The following is a 21,313-nucleotide window of genomic DNA, read 5'->3' on the forward strand; positions in this document are numbered from 1 at the left end:
AAGTTATTCATTATGCTGAGGGATTAGCACTGCTCTATAACGAATCTTGTTACTTTCGCTGTCCTTTATGGCTTGACTTATACCGTCAGGTGTCTGTAAAAAAGGTTTGGCTGTTTAGGGAAAAAAACTTCATCAAATAGAAAAGAAACAAACACATGTTGGATACATACCATAGGATAATCCGTAACAGCAGGCTTAATGTTATGTCGAGATGCGAATTCGAGCATAAGATCCACCATATATCGACCACCCAAAATGGCGCCCTTGAACACTCGCTGAGATTGCAAAAAACCCAAAATGTTTGAAATCTTGATAGGGTTCTCAGGGATACCGATCAAAAAGAACGATCCGTTACTGTAAATGACTTTATAATTAAAAATACATTTTTCCTTGTCTTCTGTGTAGCTTCTTGAAAAATAAGAAAGAAAGGACGGTTTCCCAATTGTATTAAACTACTTACCGATCCAACAATTCAAGATATGTATCCCACTCAAGGTCAACACTGACTGTATCGAGGATCAGATCAAATCTAGGCGCTTTTTCAATGTATTCAGGTGTAAAGTCTTTGGATGCCATAAAGTCATGCGCACCAAACTTGAGACATTCTTCTTTTTTACCCTGCATGAAAGAAACATCAGACACATTTGTTTAGAATTAACTGCAGCGGTTCACATAACCTAATACTCGTAAGCAACACCCGGCAAAGCAGGGTTGAATAAACTTACAGGGGTGTGAGAGATAGCAGTAACGTGACATCCCCAAGCGCGGGCGAATTGTAGCGCTAGATGGCCCAATCCTCCAATACCGACAATGGCCACACGTGCAGTAGGCGACAAATTAGCTTGCATTAATGCACTGAACACCGTCAACCCAGCACACATCAATGGTGCAGCTTCACTAGGCTTCAAGTTCTTTGGGATCGCATACACAAATCTTTGTTGAAACTGCAAGTTAGCTATGATAGTAGTCAATCGTTCCAACAGAAAGATACATCATAAGTAATTATTATTTTTACTTGGCTTACTTGTCTTTGCAAACTACACCATGAGCGTACGCGTTGTTGTTGCCTTCGGGGAACATGACTCGGTTAGGGCACATAATATCCTGCCCCGAGTTACATTGACGACAGTTTAGGCAGCAGTCTCTCAGATACGAGTAACTATAATTGGGTATGTACCATTTAATTGATGTGCATTTTGCTTCATGTTATATAATTATGGCACTTACCCGACATAATCACCCCTTTTGTATTTTTTGACTTTGGCACCGACATCAACAACTTCACCAATAGGTTCGTGGCCAAGGATCGTGCCAGGCTGACTCATGTATAACACGTCTGTGTGACATAGACCACAGGCCAACAACTTGATGTACACCTCGTCCTCCTTGAGAGGGGGTGCGTCATAGGTAATTTCCTTGAATTGACCGGCTTTATCAGTTGTAGCAAAGGCTTTGATTTTGTATCCAGACATTATTTCGTTTATCGTGATAAAAAATGGAAAGACACCAGAGTTGCTAGATTTTTTTTTAGAAAGAGCAAGTCAATCGAGAAACAAGGGCTTTTTCTTTCACACTAAGACATGGGTCCGAGGGAGTCTGTTGACCCCAAACATTTTATTGTACCGGGGACGTCGCCTGTCGCTTGTCGTTTGTCGTTGTCTTCATCCTGCTATTAGTGTTGCCATGATATCACAATGTGTCTGAAAATTGGCGTAAAAAAAGTCGCCTGCGGCGACCCTTGGCAAGGCGTTCTATACTTGATACTCCGTTGTGTGTAATTGAACTCAGTATCACTGTCTTTATCATCAATGTCACGTGCCTCGCTTCGCTCGGCTGAATGAGCCCCCACGCTGCGCTCCGGATATCAGTGCGACGGTAGCATATGTAGTTCTCTCTCCTGCAGCACTTTTTGCATCGTTCCTTTCGTTTTTTTCGCTACATCCCCATTGCAATAATGAGTACCAGAATCGCTCTTAATAAATTTTATTTTGATCTTGAAGTCCACTCTTCTTTAACTAGAATCCATCACAAGTACAACAATTTATAAAGCTATGAGGATTTTGTCTCTTGTAGTAAAATACAACCATACACCATAGTGTTGTCATGGCAACGAAAAGCGTGACAGAGAGACAGACGGCAGACAGAAGCCAAGTGATTTCAGAAGGCGATTTCATACTCCGTATAGAACGCCTAAAAAGCTGGATCTCCCGGATATGTTCGGGTTCTGTTAGAGTGCCGCTCGGCTGAACCGTGCGCGTAAGAAACCGCTTGCGCGTTTCGCTTTTAGTAACAAGGAAGTTTAAACCATGCCGTCAATTACAACCCCACTCGAACGCGTTGCAAACATCATTGATCCGAATTCAACATCTACAGTTCGAGAAAAAATAAATGCTCTCTCTTCTTTCTCACAGTCTCTTCATGGTAAAGAAGGAATATCTGTAAAAGGGTTTACCGTGTTGCATTTTCAATTGTAGACAACTGAAAAAAAAATTGGGCCCCTTTTTTTTGGTGTGGCATAGATGTCACACTTGATCAAGCACAATCGGTTTTCGCAACTGTTTCACTGGCTAATTTCTACATGTTATTTGGTGTTGTCGAAGGAAGCGATGACGAAGAAGAATTGAATAGGGTGTTATGTGAAGTTATTCGTAAACTTTTAGATCCATTCACCTACGACATGATTGCTGGCGACGAGAACAATATGGTAAGCTCAACTACTGTACTTCGAAGCTAAAAAGAAAATAAAATATTTAAAATAGTTAATCGATTTTCGATAGATGTTCTTAATACAAGGTCTGAATCACTTTTCGCCGGATATACGATATTTATCATTGCTGCAAGTGGAAAGATGCTTAAATTCGACGGATCAGACGATCGATCAAGTAGTATGTGTTTGTTTCAGCATTTCTGACACATATATAGTTTTCTATCATGTTTTGCTATATAGTATGTTAACATCTCCTCGACTCCATTGATACTTGATACACATGTAGGCCCGATCAAATGTGTTTACCTTTGTGTTGGCAACTATTGCATTCCAACAGACACAAACAGCGAACAAAGCCGTGGATATTGCTGCCAAGGTCAGTCGGTATCCTCAGACCCAATCCAAATCAATGGACGATATCCAACTATTAACTATTATATCGGCTATAGATCTCTTGCAAAGCACCTGACGTTCTTTTTACCCAAAATGCAGCTATTCTTCGAAATTTATTGGGGACGTAGGTGTTTTACGTATATCTTACTGGTTTTCCGTTGATATATTTATTGCGAAACGAAAGAGTCAAATAACACATGCATACTACATTTAGAAACGAGACAGTACGTTTCCGAGTGTATGAGCTGATTGTCAGGGTCGCGGGATCATCCAGTCGAGCGTTTGAAATAGGGGAAGCATCGGGCATGTTCAACGGAATTATCAATGAAGTCCAGTCAACGGATACGTTAGTAGCTTTGAACGCCATTGAGATCTTGCGACAGGTATTTAAATATATTGGGCAATAAGAGAGAAGAGGGCAGGTTGAAAATTATTACCTCAGCTCTCGTCCTTGAATATTATGAGTCGATTACTTAGGAATGCAAAACGCTTCTCTTTTATTATATGCACATGTTAGATTGCAGATACGCCCGCTGGGTTGGCCTTTTTGGAAAAATCAAATTTGTTAGGACATCTGTCGTCCTCTTTGGATATAGGAGACGATAATGATACCGCAGTGATCTTGACCAAGTCTGCCACTATCCTATTCTTTTCACAACTTGCACATAACCAGGTAATTATATTTGGGGACGGTTAGTAACAAACAGAGCGATCCTTTTAATGTATGTGTCATATATGGAGAGCATATCAATAATCTTGGACTGTAAAATATAAGGAGAATTAACAACCTTTATACTCTCTTCGTAAAAAATTAATAAGGAAATTCAATTCGAACCGATCGAGCGCAAATATAAGTACCTGGATAAATTGCAGCGACGCTTGGATGATGACGATACAAATAAGGAAATATTGGTAAGAATGGCGATGCTGGTTGGCTTAGATAGGGGATGAAAACAATCACGAAAAAGAACTGCTGTTGTATACAAACTACACTATCTGAAAGATTGTAGTAGCAGATAGCAGTAGATTCGCACCAAGATATAGTAAATGCCGAACGAGAAGAATTCATTTTTTTTTGCATAATGCGTGTCATTGTTGTAGACAGCAGTGATTGGATCGATTGGTCTGGTCGGTTCGACTGCACAAGGCCTAGGTTTGCTCCAGAATACGTCATCCTTATTGAACAAATTCATGGGATTATTCCAAACAACTGCAGGTGATTTGAAGGTTGAGTTTCTTCACAGTTTATCCAAGCTTATTAGCGTCAGGTTAGTGACTTAAAGACAGCAGCGGCAGGACGCATTACCACAGTGAAGAATAATGATAGCATGGAACCAAGTGGAGTGTTTTATCATTATCAGTTGTAATGTAACTGACCGAGAACATTTATTATGTGTTCCATCAAAAAGAGGGGACCCTGCAGCAGAGCATATGACGCGTCAAGTCTATGAAGCAATGGATGGTAATACAAAATATACATGCGCATAGTAATAACGTGATCTAAAGATTCTATGTTGGGGGAGTGGGATAACTTGATGGAAAAGTCTAAATATTAAGAGTGCCGAGGACTGTTGCTTTAGGGAGACCGACGACACTGGATAATTTGGTCCAGACAGCAAAACAGCCCGTGGATGACATTCGCGTGGCAGCGTTTACCTGCATAAACTCCATTGCTTCACACATTTGGGGTCGCCAGGTAAAACTAATAATCCGTAGATGAAGATAGATAATAATAGCTCTTTTTCAAGGAGAGAGTTGTGAGGTGTATACAGTAGAATGCAAAAGTTGCTTATTGAGCGGCTATGGAAATAAGGGGCGGATGTCTTTTTCTTGAAAGGGCACAACAATAAGTATTCGGTTTTCCGGATATACTGATTAACCGCATACCTTACCTAGGAAATGGTACGAAATGAGCATATTCTAGGCTACTTAGTGGACCGTACAGCTGAACATACCGTGGAGGGCCAGGTATTTTTCCTTCTTTCATTGTTATTATTTTGAAACAAACAAAAAAGAACCCAGTTTTTGGACTGATAAACAATAATAATAATAACAACAATAATAACTGTTCCTTGATCACTAAACATTATGACCATATTTAGAGATGGAAGTTTACTATTTGCGAGACATTGATAAGTGCGGACGACGCACAGCAAACGCTAGGTGACCATTATCACATATTGCGCAATTATGTCCGACAAGGCTTGTATTACCGACCGACAGAGCCAGCTGCTGCATTGGAAAGTGCCTAATAGCGAGAACAGAAGAAGAATCACGGGTGCCACAACAACCATTTTATATTCACACATCGCATCAAGAGACCTTGTACATATACAAGGGAAAGCGTGCAAAAGAATAAAAGAGAAAAATAACGAAAAGAAACAAAAGGAGGTGGGGCGGGGGTGGGGGTCGGGGGACAAGGGAGCACGTACACAGGAGAAGGAGGATAAAGGACGCAATGCTGCGTATATGGTTCTTGCATGCTTTTTCTTTTTGTCGGAACCTTGTGTCCTGCATATTAAGTAAGAAAGAGCTTCCCTTCTTTCAACAGACAGAGCACACCACGCTTAAGTTAGCGTTATTGCACCCACACACCTTGGGCCTTTTTTTATCCTCCTTCCTTTTCTTTCTATATATTTCCCTTCTCTTTAAACCTTTTTTTCCAATCCATACCAAAATAGTACATATCATACATACAATGCCATGTCCATATCCTCCTCCAAGTCCAGCCACCACCACCTCATTATCGTCTTCTTTTAAAGTAATCCAGCATTACGAAGAAGAAGAGAAGGTTGATTATGATGCTAAACAGCAACACCGGCAACATATTCCGCGTTCATTCCTTCTATGGCGGCACTCGCATCATCGTCAACATTCCTCTTTACGAAAAACACTTGGCAGTATATTCCTGCGCCGTTATCATCACTGCCAACAGCATTCCACCTGCGAAAAATCCAAAGTTATCTCGCCCCCAACAACGCCATCGTCTACTCCCTCATACCAAAAGCAAAAGTACGATTACTGTAGCAGCCAGAACAAAAAAGCCAAAGCCAGCTACAGTAGTAGTAGTAGTAGTAGTAGCAACAACATCAACAACAACAGTAATGAAAACCAGCAGGAAAAGAGCTGCTACAATAGTAAAGATGACAGCGACCAATACACGGATGTAAGCAAGTCAATTGGTGTTGGGTCCTATGCGGATGTCCGTCTCGTACAATCCAAAAGCACACTACAATTGCTTGCCATCAAAACATTTCGAAAGCGGCCAAAAGGCGTTCCCGAGCGCAAATACATGAAACAAATCGCTGCAGAGTATTGCATTGCATCATCTTTGGACCATCCCAACATTGTCAGAACATTTGACTTGGGAAAGGATCCTGATACAGGTCGCTACTTTACTGTCATGGAATATGTAAGCAGTCTAATATCTGCTGCAGAAACACGCGCAGAACATCTTGTTTATGCTGATCAAAACGATGGATAATAGTGTGCAGACGGCGACCTTTGTACAGCAATCACCGTTGGCAAGTTACGATCAATGGACGAGCTTCACTGCTACTTTAAACAGCTCTTGCAAGGACTAGAATATTTGCACGATATAATGGGAATCGCGCATCGCGACATCAAGCCCGAGAACCTGCTTTTACATGGCCACATACTCAAGATTACAGACTTTGGGGTAGCCGATGTTATGCGGGACGCTTGGCAGACACAAAAGCGACATAGCTACGATTTGTGTGGCACAACTAGCTACGTTGCTCCAGAGCTCTACACACAGAAAGAATACAGAGGTGACAAGGCTGACATGTGGTCTGCTGGCATTGTTTATTATGTCATGCGCCGAGGCGAAATGCTGTTTGCTAGCGCTAAACTCTGCGACAGTTATTATCGCTCGTACTTGCGCTACCATCCCCATCGCCAGTATTCCCTCTTTAACAATAACAAGCTCTTTAAACCTGAAGCACGCGACATGATGTATCGACTCTTGGACCCGGATCCTTCCAGACGTTATTCAGCACAGCAATTGCTACGGCTGCCCTGGATTGCTAGTATTCCAATGTGTTGTCAAAATTATATATATCATGAACACACTAGTACTCGTCTTTCTGCTGCTGCTACACCAATAGGAGTAACCACGAATCCCACTCGGCAGCAGCTGCGCCGTGTAATGCCCATCATCCAGCAACAACCGCCATCATCAAAAAGTGCTACTAAAGCCTGTCAATAGCATCAATAAAGTTGTTATACTGTACAAAGTGCCATGTATTACATATATAGACACTCACAAACAAACAAACAAACAAACACATCTTTTGCATGTGCTCCAAACATAAGACGCATATGTAATGTAGTTCGGTTATTCTTATTCATCAGTGTATACTTAGTCGTTACAGAAGAAATGATTCAATCGCGCGCGTACCTTGTCTAAAAACCATTTGTTATAGAAAGCGCTTTTGTAGAACGATACACTATCATAGGATGAATGTGCTTTTCCCAGGTGTGCATGACTGTACGTAACTATCTTGCATTTTTACCAAATACGAGTATTTTATACAAATAGGGACTAGTGCTTTTTTTTATCATGCCTCCGCACATTTGACACGCCACTCACCCTCAGCTCGATGGAGAATAAATCCTACTGCTGCTGACGTACATGTGCATAATATACTTTCCGGAGCTATAACTCTCTAATTAAGATCTATGTAGATGCCTCCATGCATATGTCCGTCATCGCTTTGTAAGTGGAACCATCTCAGTAGATTTGGTGGAGCATATTATTATTTTGTAGGGCTAAAACGGAAAAAAGCATGGCTGTTGTTATATACCTGACTGTATATTCGAGAGAAGGGGTTTGATTTTTTTGGAAACTCTACAGTACTACTCCTTTCCTCATCTTCTTTATTATTAAAATCTCTGAAAATCCAGAAAAGGAACCTCCGCTCTTTCCATATGATTCCACCCGCACACGGAGAGAGAGAGAGAGAAAGCAAGTACTTACGCAAAGCATTCCCCAAATTCATGAGGGACCTCGGCCGCACTTTTGACCCGTGGGCACGGGGAATTTGAAAATGAAGCAGGACTTACGCCCGGAGGCTGCCTGAGTAAAAAAACAGCCGTTCGCGTTAAACGATGCAACATCCGAAGATGGGTCGAGACAGAGGCTACTAGGAACTGCGAGAGAAAAGCAAAGGGGGAGGAGAAGGGGATAAACTATATTAAGAACGCAATAGACGCTTTTAATGACTTCCTGGGTCAGAGCAAGGGGAGGAGGGGAGGGGGGTATAAAATATATAAAGAACGCAAAGAAGAAGATGAGGCTTTTAAGGACTTCCTCAGGTCCAAGTCAAAGCAAAAAGCACACGCCACCGTCCAGATGGATGGATAGATCTTGACCACTGCCGATAGACTACTTGACAGGTCGGCTTCTAGGAGCGGGATGACAGTGGAGCATCAATCTTGACTAGCATGGAGGTGTCTGTGCACTATCGCCATTCCGAGAAACAAAAGAGATGAACAGTTAATGGGAAACTGTTAAACCACACACATACAAGATTCTATCGTGCTATGCTTACCCATACTTCTACGATGAGACACAGGAGAGCCGAGCACACAGCCAGAGCATGGCAGAGAATCACAGCCAAGACAGAAACACTTCTTCTAGCTGGAAAAAGAAAAGATTATTAGAGGGCTGCACCCACTGTGCTATCTTTATTTTTGACACGGCATTACCATCCTCCTCCATCCCAAGCTGACTTACATTTGTTTTGTCGTTTCACAGCAAAGTTATAGACAGAGAGAGATGGGGTCTAAGCCAATCCAAGTCCAAACAGATCACCGCAGAGCCATCCTCTAATAGAAAAAAGAAGACATCTATGAGCAGCTGCATACACTTTTTGATATGTCACGGCAGACATCTTCCTGGTTTGTAAAACCCGCAAAGACAAACACAAGCACAGCTATACTTACGATTATGACATCCTTGAGTTGGAGGAAGAGAGCCTTGAGTTAGAGAGATGAAAAGCAAGAAGGGCACGACCAATTCTGTAAAAGAATAAGAGAAGAAAGGGAGGAGAGAAAGAAAACTTTTTTGAGAGACTGCTATACTGCACACGTCATGGTCAGGAACCCTTTCCCGTCACGCTGCTGCGCACACTACACACCCTTGGCACGTCATCTACAGCACCCAGGCCATCCTACTCACCTACCAATGTTCACGTCCCCTGTTTTTGCTTATACTTACTATCTGTTACTTGTCCGCCGGACACGATGAACCCAACCAGCATAAAGCGGAACCGGAAGTAGAAAGAAAGGAAGAAAGATCATGAGCAGGCTGTTCTTAATATGCAACTATTCTTGACACGTCATGGCATCAGCACCTCCAACAGACACTCGACTTCTCTCCAGCTCATGCTCACATTTCATTCCCTACCGTACTTACAGTTGTTGCTTGTGCTTATGGGTGGTATGCAAACACTAAGCCGAAACAACCGTATCATAAAGTCAGAATTCCTTCTGTAGTAGCAGAGAAGAAAGGAGGATAACATTAGCGGCTGTATGCTGTACACACACTTCTTTGGACACGTCAAAATTCAGATCTTCTTTCGTATATCACATCCACATGCAAAACCTCAAAGTACACGTCACTCTTTCCATAGTGTACTTACACTTGCATTTGTGCTTTGAGTGAGCCAACGTGAAGGGGAGAAGGACCAGGTTAAGACGAGAAGAAGGTCTGTGTCAAAAAAGAAAGAAAGTGAGATAAACGGATCATAACTGTATACTCACAACCGGTTGCATACACTCTTCTCACTCACCACCATAAACATACACTCTCCGATCCTCTAATCCGTTCCAATGACAATCATATTGAAAAGCTTTGGTTTAGAAAAGTTGACGAAGAGGAAGAAGAGTGGCATGATTGCTGTGGCCGCGCGGTTATATAGTAATGATGAACACACATGCTACGCGGCATTTGAGCCAGTTCATTCTATTTAATCAGATTGCTCTCTCATGGTTATGACGCGCCGAGGTGTGTGGCTCCTCCAGGTCAGAAACTTTGCTTTACAGTGAATGTATGTCATTGTGAGTAGACGGGTATCGCATTGAGGAAAGACTCAAAGGATAACCGTCATTAACACGATATGAAGCTCACTTCAAATCCTTCATCATCTGAGAAGTGTCATCGTTTAAAACACGCTGGATACAAGTATCAATACAAATATCAACGTATTCACTACACTATGTATACAGTACAGGAGTATCCAAAATCTCATGAAACATGACGATCCAGCGCTTGCCAATGTTCTATTTAGTGGAAAATCATGGTTTTTGGTGTTGACTTTCGCTAGGTATCCAACATTGTATCCTCTCTTCTACTTTGCATTTTTTTACTATTAAGCGGTAGTACTCACAGTAAAGTTTTTGATAGTAGGTCCTTCCTATGATACCAAATGCATCGCGCTCGCAAATTGTACAGCAGTGCCTAAATCGTTCATCAATTTGCCCCAGTGTCACCGTCCACCGCCTTGGAAACCAATATGCGCGTCCAACAGGCTGCCAACACCAATGACGCAAACGAGCTTCCCCAGTTTGCGCAATATTTGATTTGCATTGGTGATGGTGCTGAGCTGTTGGTGCCAACCACTGATGACAGAGTTCGGCTTCCAGATCGAATGCCCATGCCATATTACAACACGTACGAGCTCATAGAAGCCATTTACGGCAACCTCAACTACCACACGTGGATCGTCAATACCTCATCAGTCGCTCCATCTTGACTCCAAAGAATGTCGACGTTACAGCAATCAACGATTTGATACTCGACCATTTCCCTGGTGCTGTACACGAATTCCAGAGCGCTGCTACAGTGGATGATCCACAAGATCAAATGACATACCCACCAGAGCTGCTCAATTCCATGAATCCATCCGACCTCCCACCGCATTTGCTAAAACTCAAAGTCGGTTGCCCAATCATGCTTTTGAGAAACTTGCACACCCAAAGTGGTCTCTGCAATGGGACACGGCTGATCGTACGCTCTTTCCAGCGATATGTACTTGAAGCTGAAATAGCCACTGGACCTCATGCCGGCAACATTGTCCTGATCCCCCGCATAACACTCACACCATCGCAAACACGCTCTCCTATTCAATTCAAACGCACGCAATTCCCTGTCCGCCCGGCATTTGCCATGACCATCCACAAAGCACAAGGTCAATCTCTCGAGCATGTCGGCATCCGTCTTTGCGAGCCTGTCTTTGCCCACGGTCAATTGTATGTTGCACTCTCCCGCGCTACCAACCCTAACAATATCCGTGTTGCCATCGACATTGAGCGTGTCACCGACCCCGCCACAGCTTCCACCACCAACATCGTCTACCGTGAGGTGCTTTTAAACCCTCCTACACCGCCACAACCGCAACCGCAATCACACACACACACACACACACACAACCAACTGTTACCGACGAGTAAATCTTTACGCTGCTCTACCGATCCTCACTACTACCACCATCATCACAATATAGATTTCTTTTTTCTTCTGTTATTTCCATTATTATTTCTTTCTATTCCGCTGTCAAGCATCATCTGTCGCCCTGTTTTTTGATTCTAAAATACAATATAACTAGGTAGGGGTTCGGGTTTAGAGCGGATGTTGGGAGACGCAAATATGATCATCAATGTCATATTAGCAAAAGCATCTCCAGACCGTAACAAAAAATAGGGTTTCGGTCTTTGCTTTAGTAAGTAGAGCGAGCTTGGTTGAACGTGTAACCATCGCATCTTTCCTGATGTCCAAAGTTTTCTATCTCAACAAAATGTCCAAGACCCATTTCAAGAGCAAGAGAATTCCACCTTTGAAGATTCCTAACCTGTAAATTTTGCGAAGAAACTGAACACGATCTGTTCAGTTGCGAGGTGTACATCGAATTACACGACCACCTCATTATTTGCGAGGATTGCCGATGTGTTGGGCATGAATCATCAGAGAGTACGGAATGCATCAACTCGGGTAATTAGCGTTGACACGGTAAAATGATACAAATATTCTTACTGTGTATGAAGTATTAACTTTGGGCATTTTTATAAGCAGTGACGGCACCCTTTTCTTAACCAAACAATAAAAACAATTTCCACAGCTGTTTTCGACATCACTTTTAAGCAGAATACTTTGAGAACATATTTTCAGCATTGTTTGAAGAACACTTGGGAGGCGATAGGGGGGCATTGCCCCCACCCGGGGTCTGGGGCAGAGCCCCAGTAACTGGTCCCTGAAGGACAGATGCTGACACGCAGCGAAGCGGAGGGACCAGCTCATATTTCGTGTGGTAGGGCCAAATGAAACAGGAATAAACCCCACCCCCCGCCCACCCCCAGGGAAGAACACGGGGAACGTGTTGATAAAAAACATGGTCGGATGTAAATAATCGGTGTTGCCACGGAAGCCTATCTCAGACTGTCTAAGACAAGGATCAATATATAAACTTCTTTTTTCACTCATTCGTTTCCTTTGAACAATATGTTAGCGCATTTAAAAAGGGTTAAATCGGGATGGAAGGGGGGAATTAGGTTTGATGTACCAGAAAGATACTTTATATTACATTATCTCTATACTAAAATTCTTGGTATCGATGAGTGATGACAGCAAAGTTTTTTTTTCTTTTCTTTGTGTCTCAGCATAGCACAGGCTGCGTCTTCAAAATGTTGTATGTATTCGTATCTCATGCAATTATAAATACTTGAATAATTGACTATCATACAAGACATATGTATACGAGGAATATATCGTACATTATACAAAAATGTGTGTACTAATACTGAGCATAAGCAACGGCCACTTACTTATAAGCAGATCTGCCTGTGTAAATATCGGTGCATATTTGATAACTTTAGTAGAAAAGCACCAGTACTTATAAAAAAAGCCATACAGACTTTCGATGATTATCCTCTCAATTGATTGAGCAAGTATTGCAGTATGTAAATCATAGCAAAATGATTTCTCTGATATAGTACATAAGCAAAGGAAAAAGGTGTGACTTTTTTTTGTGATTCCAAATGCAAAATGATTCCTTCCAATGCTCCTTGAAGAAGCCTGGTGTAAGAACGGTTGAAATCAGGGATTGGTTGCTCTTCAACATTAACCATGTTGATACGGCGATAGCGGTTGTCTTGTTCATCCAATACAGACCATGATTGGATTATCAATATCATCCCCAAACGTGCGACGCATGGGCGGATTCATATTGTGAAGCGATGGCTCGTTGGTCAGAAAATACAGATACCGTTCCTTGTCCACATGGCAAGAAATTCACGGTCGTCAAGTTGGGCGTCTTTGCGAGATAATCAAAGAAATCAGGACCGTGCAAGTCGAAATTGCATGTCGAGTACCCGATTTTCATGCTACTAACTTGCTGAGCAAATCGCAAACGACCCTGTCGAGTGGCCAAGCCGAAGCCGTTGCACAAGAAGAGCGTATGAAGAGTCGTGAGCTTGCTGACATGGTTCAAGATGATATTGTTCGCGACGTTAAACACCAACATCTTCAATGGACTGTTCGACAACGGAGTTCTGCATGTAATAGCTTGTAGAGTAAGCTATCGTGATCGGGTCGCAAAACATACGCAAGAGAAAGATCGCAAGCTTCTCCAAAGCAGCAAGTGCCCGGATAATATCTGGCGCCAAGTTTCACCCGTACATGCCAGGACATCTTCTTGTAGGTGCGAAGACTGTTTGATGATGGCTACTAAATCCAAACCACTGCAATTCACTCATTTCACCTCGGTGACCATTTGTAGGGTGCTGGTTGTTACTCGTGGTACAAGATTTGCTACGATAACGGACTTTATAAGCTGAAACTCGGTGCTGCATGGTACAGTTATTGTTGTTACTGCCGTGCGTCGTCGTTGTAGTAGCAGCGGTGAGTGCCCTAAAAGAATGGCCACGTCTTTGGTATTGGGACACGCGTTCATGATGGTGCTCATTATATAGGCGTAACGGCTCGATAATGGTGATAAGATGGAGTGCGGTAACAACTGTAGTTGATACATTGTTTGGTTGCTCAGATCTATGTATTGGTGCCTGCAAATGAAAGAAGACACTAGAGAGAAAGAAGCCAACCATTAGGATTGGATGAGAGAATGGGAGCGGTGGGATTTCGATTAGGGAGACAATCAACAGCTTCTGTTTAACTTCTTACCATTCACCACAAGTATCATGAATTTCAGTTATGGAAATCATTTGCATACAGTACTTCGAATCGATTCCGCAACAGCGGAACCAGAATTCTTGTCAAAAATAAAAAAATAAAATCTCGCTAAGCAGCACAACAGGAAGACGACCAATACAGTACATGACCTGGCAATTATTACCACCACAGGGATGGATATCCGAAGCTACCCGGCTTTATCCTTTTTCTGTTCCCATCACTACCAAAAGCAAAACGCACTATTCAAATCGATCGGAACGCTGTTTAACATTGGGGTGCTGCTCTTGCGATGATATCGCCGAGTTACCGCTCAATAGGTGAAACGTGTCAGATAAGCGATATATGGCGCTGGATACGAAGTTTATAGCGACCAATCGACCCTCAAGTTCGTGGCTCAGAAAATCATGACTTTTAATTACGAGCATTGCCGTAGCGTTTGCTAGTCATAAATCCGTAAGCCTCCACGCTAACAGATTTTCGCTTGCTACGGCTGACGTTTGACTGCGGCAGCTCAATCTGCATACTGAAATGGTGGTAATACAATAACTGCGCCTCCTCTTCTATACGTATCACACGGATTTTCCTCCGAGAAAAGAAAAGCCTCATTGTAACACACTTTGTTGCATCAACGATCAAACCTGCCATCATATATAAAGCCCATGACTTTGTTAAGACTATCGTAGGTGACATTTCTGTCTTTGCAACAAATTGTTTCAAAGTATGCGAATTTCGATATCACACTTTTATGCAATGTGGCGCGCCTGTGTAACTAGCTGACAACTAACGTACTCTACATTAGCTCCTTCTTATAAAGCAGCAGAAAGCACGAAAGATATGGACCTAGCAACTCCGTCGTCACTCTTTGACCCCATTGCTGCCCACAATTCACTCCAGCTAATCAAGACCGTTCTCGACCAATGCGACGACTACAGTCAGCTCATTGAACATGCGACCAATACGGAATTACTTGTACAACAATATCAACTCATTGCGTTGCTTGACCATCGCGCTTATGCGTTTGGAATGAAAGGCCAGTTTGCCAAAGCTGTCAAAGATGCCGAAACCATGATCTCGTATGGACCTACCACTGCGGCTGGACACCTTCGTCTTGTCAGTCTTTTAGATATGCAAGGAAAACACTTAAAAGCTACTGAGGCGTGTCAAGCAGCCATGGAAACTATTTCGCCCGACGACCCAGCATACAATCAATTTCTGCAATGCAAAACAAGGGCAATGGAAAGGAACGACATACGTCTTGACATCATTGCTGCGCTTGCTGCAAAGGATGATACAGAGAATACGCATGCTATTATCGACAACATTATCGCTCGAGTGCCTGACAAGGAACGGTCAATCTGTTTACTGGATGTGTCTGGTACATGGCACAGAAACTTGGTGGGATGTCAGTCCGCCTGGAACTTTATATCAAACAAGGGAAGCGAAAATGACACTACAGTTGCACGCGTGCTACCGTATATTGCCGAGCATGTCAAAAATCTCACTATATCGACGTCGAACACATCAGTATTGCTTCATTACTTGGATTGTATGGACACAGGGAGATTCAAGAATGTCCAGTCGTTGAAAATGACAAGTATGTGTTATGTACATGGAAGTAAATGGGTAGTGTCTGCTATTTTTAAGTCACTCTCTCACACATATTGAATCCACAAAATGTGTATTAGGAGAAACTACTGGGCTTATGAATGCAAATATGCACATGTTGTACACAAGTGCATTGTGGCAATTGCAAAATACCTTGACTTGTCTAGAACTTTTCTTTGCTTCGTGCAACACAGAGATTTCGTTATCGAGTTTACTATTTTATTGCCCAAATATCGAAAAGCTGGTGTTCAGCGCAAGGTCAGCAACACTTGCATCTCTCATCGGCGATCTTGAACTTATGGGAGGGTCACACCGTGCGCTTGTCGACTTGGATTTGGACACAGGGATAGCTACTGGTGAAGCACTTGAAGCGATTCTGAAACGATGCCCTAAACTACGCCGACTATCAGTATTCGGGTGCGAACCAAGTGTCCTTGACGTGATCCATGAAGGACGATGCTGCCCGGACCTGGTGATCTTTGGTTATAGCCCAAGTTTTGAAATTGTGCAACTTAATGAATTGGAAGACGAGAGTGTCGGACCCGGATTACGAGCCCTTTATACTCCTAATGGTGGTACTGGTGCGCCCGCTGACAAACTTTTGCCGCTGCTGAAGAAGCATGCAAAGACGTTGCAAAGAGTTTATGCAAATATGGAGGAGGAAAGCCAGGACTACGATAACAACCCGTCACTCTTTGAAGAGCCCTTAGGGTTCGAACGACTAATGAAATTGACCTACTGGCCCGAGGAACACATTGAAACGCTCTTCTTACGATCCCTTGGAAGCAGCCTTGGTTCCGTCACGTTTTTCAGCCCAACATGCTCGTCTAATATACCAGCATTTACTGATGTCATGTTAAAGCTGACCAGTCTACAGGACATGGAAATTGCTCGTGCTTCATCAGAGGAGGGTGAAGACCATGCTGCCAGTCAGCTAGTGCAAATGTGCAAGACGTACGCTGCGCTTCCAGAGTCTCAACAAACGATGCGGATGCTTCGGTTTTGGTACTGTAGCTGCTTAAATGACGACGTGCTAAGTGCCATGACTGAGCTGAAGACGCTTACAACAATCGAGCTTGCTGGTGAGTCCCGTGTTACAACACAAGGACTTGTTCGCTTTTTCAAGAGGATGAATAAGGCTGCCACTGTGAAAAAGGTGTGCTTACAGGATATCGATGCCGTGGACGACTGCGTCCTCAATGCAATCGCAAGTATGAGCCACCTGGAGACGCTCGAGATGGACGATATGTCAACAGTCACAGATATTGGTCTTCAGGATGTAATAGATAGTGTAAAGACGCTACGAAACTTGAAATTAGAGGGATGTGACACTTTTTCTGAAGAAGCACTCTTATATGCAAGAAGCAAGATAAAACATTTTGAAAAATGTTAAAAAAAAGAATATCTAGTCTGGATGGTACATTTGTAATACATAATGCATAACACCGCCCCTATGGCACTACACTGGGCCATGCCAAACGGCCGTGCTAATGTCCAGCTTTGTCACTCGACCCTGATAAGGAAAAACTTTGATCCACGCAACGGGCCCCCTGACAGCCGAGATTGCACGCGCCGCCTTAAAAGAAGTGGGACTGCTTGTAATAAATTTTTTCGCGTATAAAAAAAGCTCCGGGCCCCCTGCGTTCAACATACATCTTTCTCTCGTACAACAGTTTTCATACAAGAAAAAAGGCAAGTTTATTTCAAAAATTATATCGATGATTTCCATAAAGACGCGTATGTGCAAAGCTCCCCTTTGGTATCTGGAGGAAAGGGAATTAGCTATGATGAAAACCAACACAGACCTGATCTGACTCAATAATGGGGAAAAAACGTTATTGCCTATTTACTACGTGAGCGTTCCCTCATAATACCTTTGGTTTTGGTTTTGTGCATCGTGTTTTCTTTGGATATTATAAACATATAATATCGAGCATATTGCTTACTCGTATCTCTTTTCTTCTCTGATATACAGGTTTCTTCCGGTTTTTCTTAGTTTTAAAAATTAGTTGTTAGTATAGTTTTTGTTACTTTATTATTAAAATTTCAGTTTGCTTCATTCGGAATTTGTGAAATGTTGCTTGCAATGTATACATGATTAAGGAGTGCGTAATATAGGGAATAGTGGAAAGTTGTACGTATGTGTGTAAAAGGAGGGTATATACGTCTATTGATTACAGTCGAGACAGCAGTAATCGAGATATTTTGCATCTACATATGTAAAAACACTGGTTAGCTTCATGTCACGTGTACCAGGAGATTTTCCACTAGATGTAGACTTTTGTTTTCTGGTATTACCTTGACGATTGCCCCACCATATGGGAAACGGATGATCAACACCGTCGGCGGCACCATGTAAAGCGAACGCTACAAAGAAAACCATCAAAGAAGTGGCCGAATCTAAGCCTGTCGATACCAAGTAGTTGTATTTGATAAACCAATTTCTACGGTATCGGCGCAGATACCATTGCGACACCACCACCAAGCAGAGTGCAATTGTGATATAAGATGTGGCTGCACCGGGTAACGTGCAGAGACCGACCAGGATCATGGGGATATTGACGCGGTCGAATCCCATGAGCGGAAACCGTTTGTGCAGTAGCCAACAGGGAAGTGGTAAAAAGAAACCAATGATAAAGCCCCACAAGACAATATAATACCGTGTGCCGGGGCCAAACATAGCCATAGGTCCAATGGCACCCCAAGTGATAGCGGCTGAATTGATGGTTTGTGGAGTAGCACCATTCCAGACGTTGTTGCCAACTGGATTCAATAAGATCTCTCGTTCGTTGCTGACCACGCTCTTTAAAAAGAATGAGTTTTTTACAGAATGATCTGACAGGGAATACTGGAAGTAAGTAAGGCCAAGGGAGTGCTGTTACAAATAAACTTACTTCGTTGACGATATAATTGAACAACGAGCCAAGAATGGTGCCGAGGATTTGATGTAAAAAGACTATACGGGGTGGTACTTTGAGGTAGTGGCCGATCTTCAGGTCATTAGCCATAAGTCCAGCTTGGCTTAATGTATTGAAGCCCAGTGTCTTGAAATACATATTGGCCACTGCATATATAGATATGATTATGATTTTTTTGACGAGTATACCATTAGTAGGAGGGAAGCGTTATTGGATGCAAGTTTTTTCGCTCGGTTGTGTTATTTCTTACCAGGCAAACCAGGCAGGATGAAACCGCATATCATTTCGGCAAAAACATTCAGCCCAAATCCTTGCCCCGTAACGGCCGTGATTAAGTTCAGTGGAAGTGACAAGACAGTTGATATAGCGATTGCCAGAATTACACCCCACCAGGGCAATTGGCTGTGATTAACGTAAGCGATCCCGATATTCAAGGCAATGCCAATAACAAAAATCGTATAGTACCACCATGCAGGCACCTGCTTGTTATAGGAGTTAATAATCTCTAAGTATATGTATGTACGTTCCAAGAAGCTCCTTTTTCACCTCCTGCTTCAAAGAGGTAGAGATATTATATGTAAGCATTTACCTCTTTGTATGCAGACATCAATCGCATATGTATATCCATCTTGCCTTCCTTGAAATGATCCCGCGTATTGCGCATGTTTCTCCATAGTCGCTTGCCATAATACAACACAACATGCGTAATCGACGCCGTTACAGCAAAATTGATGAACACGTAGTTGATGGCCGATGTTGCAGGAAAACTAGGTCGCCCGACCTGATCCAACATGGTTCTGTTTAGCGAATTATCCGGATTCAGGACCAAATGCTGTGGATAGACTTCAGATTGCTGTGACGTTTCGTTGAACAAGTAAATTGAATTGGACAAGAAAGGAAACCTTTGTGCATCCCAGACGTCATAGTGGTAGATGAGTGGATACAGGAACCACATGAGCAAGATGCCGCCAAAGACATTCAATTGGACCCATAGTGGTAAGACCAAGGGGTTCATGGCTGACAGATAATTCCAATCGAAACTGAGCTGCATGATGCCCAAACCTTCGTTGACTGCCAGGCCGCCAAAGAGTCTTTGAAACCAGACCGACGAGGTGTTGGCCAAGCAGAGGACAGAAAATCCGCCCAACAATGGAAATAGGTATTGTGGGATAAATTCGTATACAAACATGCCTCCAAATATAATAAAAAAGAAGCGTGTTCTCCATCGCGCTTCGGACTTGCTTGAGTTTAGAGTACGGAGCAAGGAGACAGTCGGTAATGATGTGGGCCAAATCATATCCGGAGGATACACCAAGAATTGGCGTAGTTGGCCGGCAATACCATACCCCACAATCTGAGTCGCAAAGAGCAAGAATATCGAGCCAGCCGCACCCGGGGGGTCACTGTAGTAAAGGTTTTGTGCAGATAAGATGTATGTCGCATAAGCGGATGTGTTGGCAGCCGAGACGAGAACGTAGATGCACGTGTGCTCTTTGACGTTGAAGGGACCAGGATTGAGCCATTCGACTTTGGGTAAATAGCGCGCCCAGGCATTGCATACAATATAGGCGACCATTAGCATGAACGTGTTGGAAAGTGGTAAACCAACAGGTTTGAACAGCATCAGCTGATAAACAGATGCACTAAGACATCCTAATAACTAGTTGTTGTGGGCCAACCAGGGTGTTGTTGTTGATGATGATGATAGAGTAGGCGCACATGTCAGTTTAGAAATCATCCGTCGTCAGTACTGCTGTTCTACCATTATAAACTTGTTTTTTCTCTTCTTTCTAGTACGGGAAACTTTTAACTCACTGAGCCAACGATCAACGTACGAAGAGTAAGACAGGGCAACGTCGCATCGTCTTCCATTGTGGCTAGCTCATTAACGACTTTGATATCCGAATGTTCGTCTTCATCGCTTGCTGTGGTAACGGGCTCTCCTTCTTTTATTTTTTGTGTAGTTTGTCTTTCCTCCCATGGCATCGACGAATCCGCATCATAGTATATCTCGGGTGTTGCTGCCGGATCTTCTATTACTTTGGCGGGAACCTTCTTTTCGTCATTCATGACTTTTTGTTATTGTAAACAAAGGAAGGTTGGCGGTAATAAAGGGAAAAAAAGAGAGGGTATAAAAGATGTATGTAAAAAGATAAATTGTTTAAAATGCAGTCAAAACAACAAATTTACAGACGATGGTGCTCATCAATTTAAACAAAGCAGTGAAAACCGGCTCGCGTTGTAAAGGGAACGGGAAGGAATGGGATGATCATGCACTCACACTCATTTAATTTACGTGAGATTTTCAATCTTTGCTTGCCATGCAACTACTAGCAGCCACAAGAGCCCCTTCTTTGCTTCTATCGCCATCCCTTTGGCTACGTCAATGCAAACGTGTGCATAAAAAGAGGACGAGGTCGTTCTCAATTCCACTGATTACCATACGCCATCCTCTTTATCGTTCCCATCCCATACACGTCCATG

The 21,313-nt window shown here is 42.8% G+C and overlaps 6 protein-coding genes across 6 annotated transcripts; 3 read left to right on the forward strand and 3 right to left on the reverse strand.

Annotated features, from left to right (window-relative positions):
- Positions 1–3: 3 nt before the first annotated feature.
- BDB00DRAFT_752919 (uncharacterized protein) lies at positions 4–1,472 on the reverse strand (the record flags this gene model as incomplete). The annotated part of the gene is made up of 6 exons (XM_053118656.1): positions 4–93; positions 171–354; positions 461–618; positions 726–944; positions 1,039–1,159; positions 1,228–1,472. The coding sequence occupies 6 exons, from the start codon at positions 1,470–1,472 to the stop codon at positions 4–6; spliced, it is 1,017 nt and encodes a 338-aa protein (XP_052985975.1).
- Positions 1,473–1,756: 284 nt separating this feature from the next.
- BDB00DRAFT_795216 (uncharacterized protein) lies at positions 1,757–2,198 on the reverse strand. The gene has a single exon (XM_053121375.1). The coding sequence runs from the start codon at positions 2,172–2,174 to the stop codon at positions 2,016–2,018; it is 159 nt and encodes a 52-aa protein (XP_052985976.1). The 5' UTR covers positions 2,175–2,198; the 3' UTR covers positions 1,757–2,015.
- On the forward strand, positions 2,159–5,509 carry BDB00DRAFT_795220 (26S proteasome non-ATPase regulatory subunit 5). The gene is made up of 13 exons (XM_053121376.1): positions 2,159–2,421; positions 2,520–2,704; positions 2,778–2,885; positions 2,994–3,083; positions 3,157–3,224; positions 3,315–3,483; positions 3,618–3,773; positions 3,920–4,012; positions 4,202–4,368; positions 4,510–4,562; positions 4,681–4,796; positions 4,997–5,068; positions 5,203–5,509. The coding sequence occupies exons 1-13, from the start codon at positions 2,307–2,309 to the stop codon at positions 5,350–5,352; spliced, it is 1,542 nt and encodes a 513-aa protein (XP_052985977.1). The 5' UTR covers positions 2,159–2,306; the 3' UTR covers positions 5,353–5,509.
- Positions 5,510–7,406, forward strand: BDB00DRAFT_795225 (kinase-like domain-containing protein). Its single transcript, XM_053121377.1, has 2 exons — positions 5,510–6,512; positions 6,588–7,406. The coding sequence occupies exons 1-2, from the start codon at positions 5,559–5,561 to the stop codon at positions 7,326–7,328; spliced, it is 1,695 nt and encodes a 564-aa protein (XP_052985978.1). The 5' UTR covers positions 5,510–5,558; the 3' UTR covers positions 7,329–7,406.
- An 8,439-nt stretch (positions 7,407–15,845) lies between these two features.
- On the forward strand, positions 15,846–17,337 carry BDB00DRAFT_13630 (uncharacterized protein). Its single transcript, XM_053116204.1, has one exon. It carries the CDS (start codon positions 16,009–16,011, stop codon positions 17,302–17,304), a length of 1,296 nt encoding a protein of 431 aa, XP_052985979.1. The 5' UTR covers positions 15,846–16,008; the 3' UTR covers positions 17,305–17,337.
- Positions 17,338–18,078: 741 nt separating this feature from the next.
- BDB00DRAFT_753194 (OPT family small oligopeptide transporter) lies at positions 18,079–20,815 on the reverse strand (the record flags this gene model as incomplete). Its single annotated transcript, XM_053118676.1, has 5 exons — positions 18,079–18,714; positions 18,806–18,975; positions 19,080–19,308; positions 19,419–20,356; positions 20,641–20,815. 5 exons carry the CDS (start codon positions 20,813–20,815, stop codon positions 18,079–18,081), a joined length of 2,148 nt encoding a protein of 715 aa, XP_052985980.1.
- Positions 20,816–21,313: the final 498 nt, after the last annotated feature.

Source organism: Zychaea mexicana, assembly GCF_025766255.1.
Source record: "Zychaea mexicana strain RSA 1403 chromosome Unknown BDB00scaffold_1, whole genome shotgun sequence".
NCBI classification, from domain to species: Eukaryota; Fungi; Mucoromycota; class Mucoromycetes; order Mucorales; family Lichtheimiaceae; genus Zychaea; species Zychaea mexicana.